Source organism: Monopterus albus, unplaced genomic scaffold (assembly GCF_001952655.1).
Source record: "Monopterus albus unplaced genomic scaffold, M_albus_1.0 scaffold460.1, whole genome shotgun sequence".
NCBI lineage: Eukaryota > Metazoa > Chordata > Actinopteri > Synbranchiformes > Synbranchidae > Monopterus > Monopterus albus.
This window is the reverse complement of record NW_018128340.1, coordinates 69874-71514: the sequence shown is the minus strand read 5'-3', so window position 1 is coordinate 71514 and position 1641 is coordinate 69874. Positions and strand designations below refer to the sequence as shown.

Genomic DNA, 1641 nt, shown 5'->3' with positions numbered 1-1641 from the left:
TACCACAGCCAAGGTACACCAGTGACACCAGTTAGTCCAGTTAGATTATTAGTAGAAGTTAGTCCAGTCTCCTGTGTCCTGACTCCGCCCCCTTCTGTCTCCTCTTCAGGGACTGGTCAACTCCTGTTCTGCATGTGATGACAGCGTTCTGTACCGGCCGGCGCAGCGAGGGCTGACACAGCGGCGGGTCGTCGTCTGGGGGCTCCACCCACAAACCAAGTACATCTTCACCGTCCAATCACTCAATGGCGTCTCTTCGCTCAGCCAGTCAGAACCAGCCTCTGACAGGGTCAATATCACCACCAGCAGAGATGGTACAAAATACATTTCCCATCATGCCTTTCAGTCTAAACTGGTTCCACTGAAGTCCACCTGAAAGGACCTGATATCTCCACAGACGTTTTACTACCAGGACAGTACACATGAACTGTTGTTGTTGGTTTGTGTGTAGTTCCTCCTCCAGTGTCCGGAGTGAGGAGGGCAGCGGCCTCAGAGACCAGTCTGTCTTTGGAGTGGAATGTCCCAGTTCTGCAGAACCAGTACCACATCCTGGACTACCAGCTCCGCTACAGCCCCAGGGTACAGACGCGCGCGCACACACACACACACACACACAGGCCTGAGCCGTGGGCTGTGATGTAATTACTGATGTCATCCTCCTCAGGATGGTGAGGAGGCGGGTCAGTGGCAGTACGTTTCCACCAGGTCTTCTTCGGTGGTGCTGACGGGGCTGCAGCGGGCGGTGCAGTACCAGGTGCAGGTCCGTGTTCGCTCGCAGGCTGGATACGGCTTGTTCAGCGCGCCAGTCAGCTTCAGCACCAAACCTGATGGTACGAGTCCGGAACACATCTGATTCCGGTGTGTAATGTTGAGGGGGTGATTGACTGTCGCTCTCTTGGATTTCTGACCTTAGTGAAACTGAATCCTGGTAAATTCACAGACAGAGAGAGAAAGACGGTGCACATTCCCTCTATACCATGTTAGGTATTTGTACTAAGAGTCCGACAGTGCGTCTGGGCAGCCGTCAGGTCGCGCTACGCTGTAGGTCATGTGTTACTTATATGTACAATGTCATATGTGACATCATGCAAACGGTATACAGCAGCAGTGCATCACCCTGATGTACAGGAGCCAAGCTGATGGTAGCGTTGTGTGTCTTTAATAACATGGGCTGAACACAACGTTTCCCCTTTTTACAAAAGGTTCTTCAACAGTTTCCTGAAAAGGTGCTAAAACTGTTTGTGTACGTTCTCCTGTTTATACAGATAATACAGACTCGTCCTTTTAGGTTGTACTTAGTTTTCCCTCTTCTTTCTTTTTATATTTGAATAACATCTATTTTTATTTTTCACACATTTTAATAGTTTTTTTATGTCAGTAGGAGGAAAGTTTTAAAAAAGAAGATAAAACGTAAACTTGCTCTGTGACTGTGGCCTGAAGCTGATCTGGATAAAACCCACGACAGAGACAGACCGTCGTTATAAAGTCAACAGTTTGTGTTTATCTACGTGTTTGCTCTCGTAGGGGGGGGTCACTCTCAGCTGCTGCTGACAGGAGTGCTCGTCGCCATGGGGATACTGCTGCTCATCGCCGTGGCGATAGTCGCTGTGTACTGTTACCGGTAAGCGAGAGAAAGAGGGT

General features: G+C 49.5%; 1 protein-coding gene across 1 annotated transcript in view; it reads left to right on the top strand.

Annotated features, from left to right (window-relative positions):
• The window catches only part of LOC109952430 (ephrin type-B receptor 4-like), a gene marked incomplete at its 5' end in the record, with an annotated part of 20232 nt that overhangs the window by 12068 nt on the left and 6523 nt on the right, over nt 1-1641 (top strand). The window contains 5 exon segments of the mRNA XM_020587500.1: nt 1-13; nt 110-314; nt 452-579; nt 665-830; nt 1525-1621. Of these exon segments, the coding sequence (XP_020443156.1) occupies nt 1-13; nt 110-314; nt 452-579; nt 665-830; nt 1525-1621 (609 nt within the window).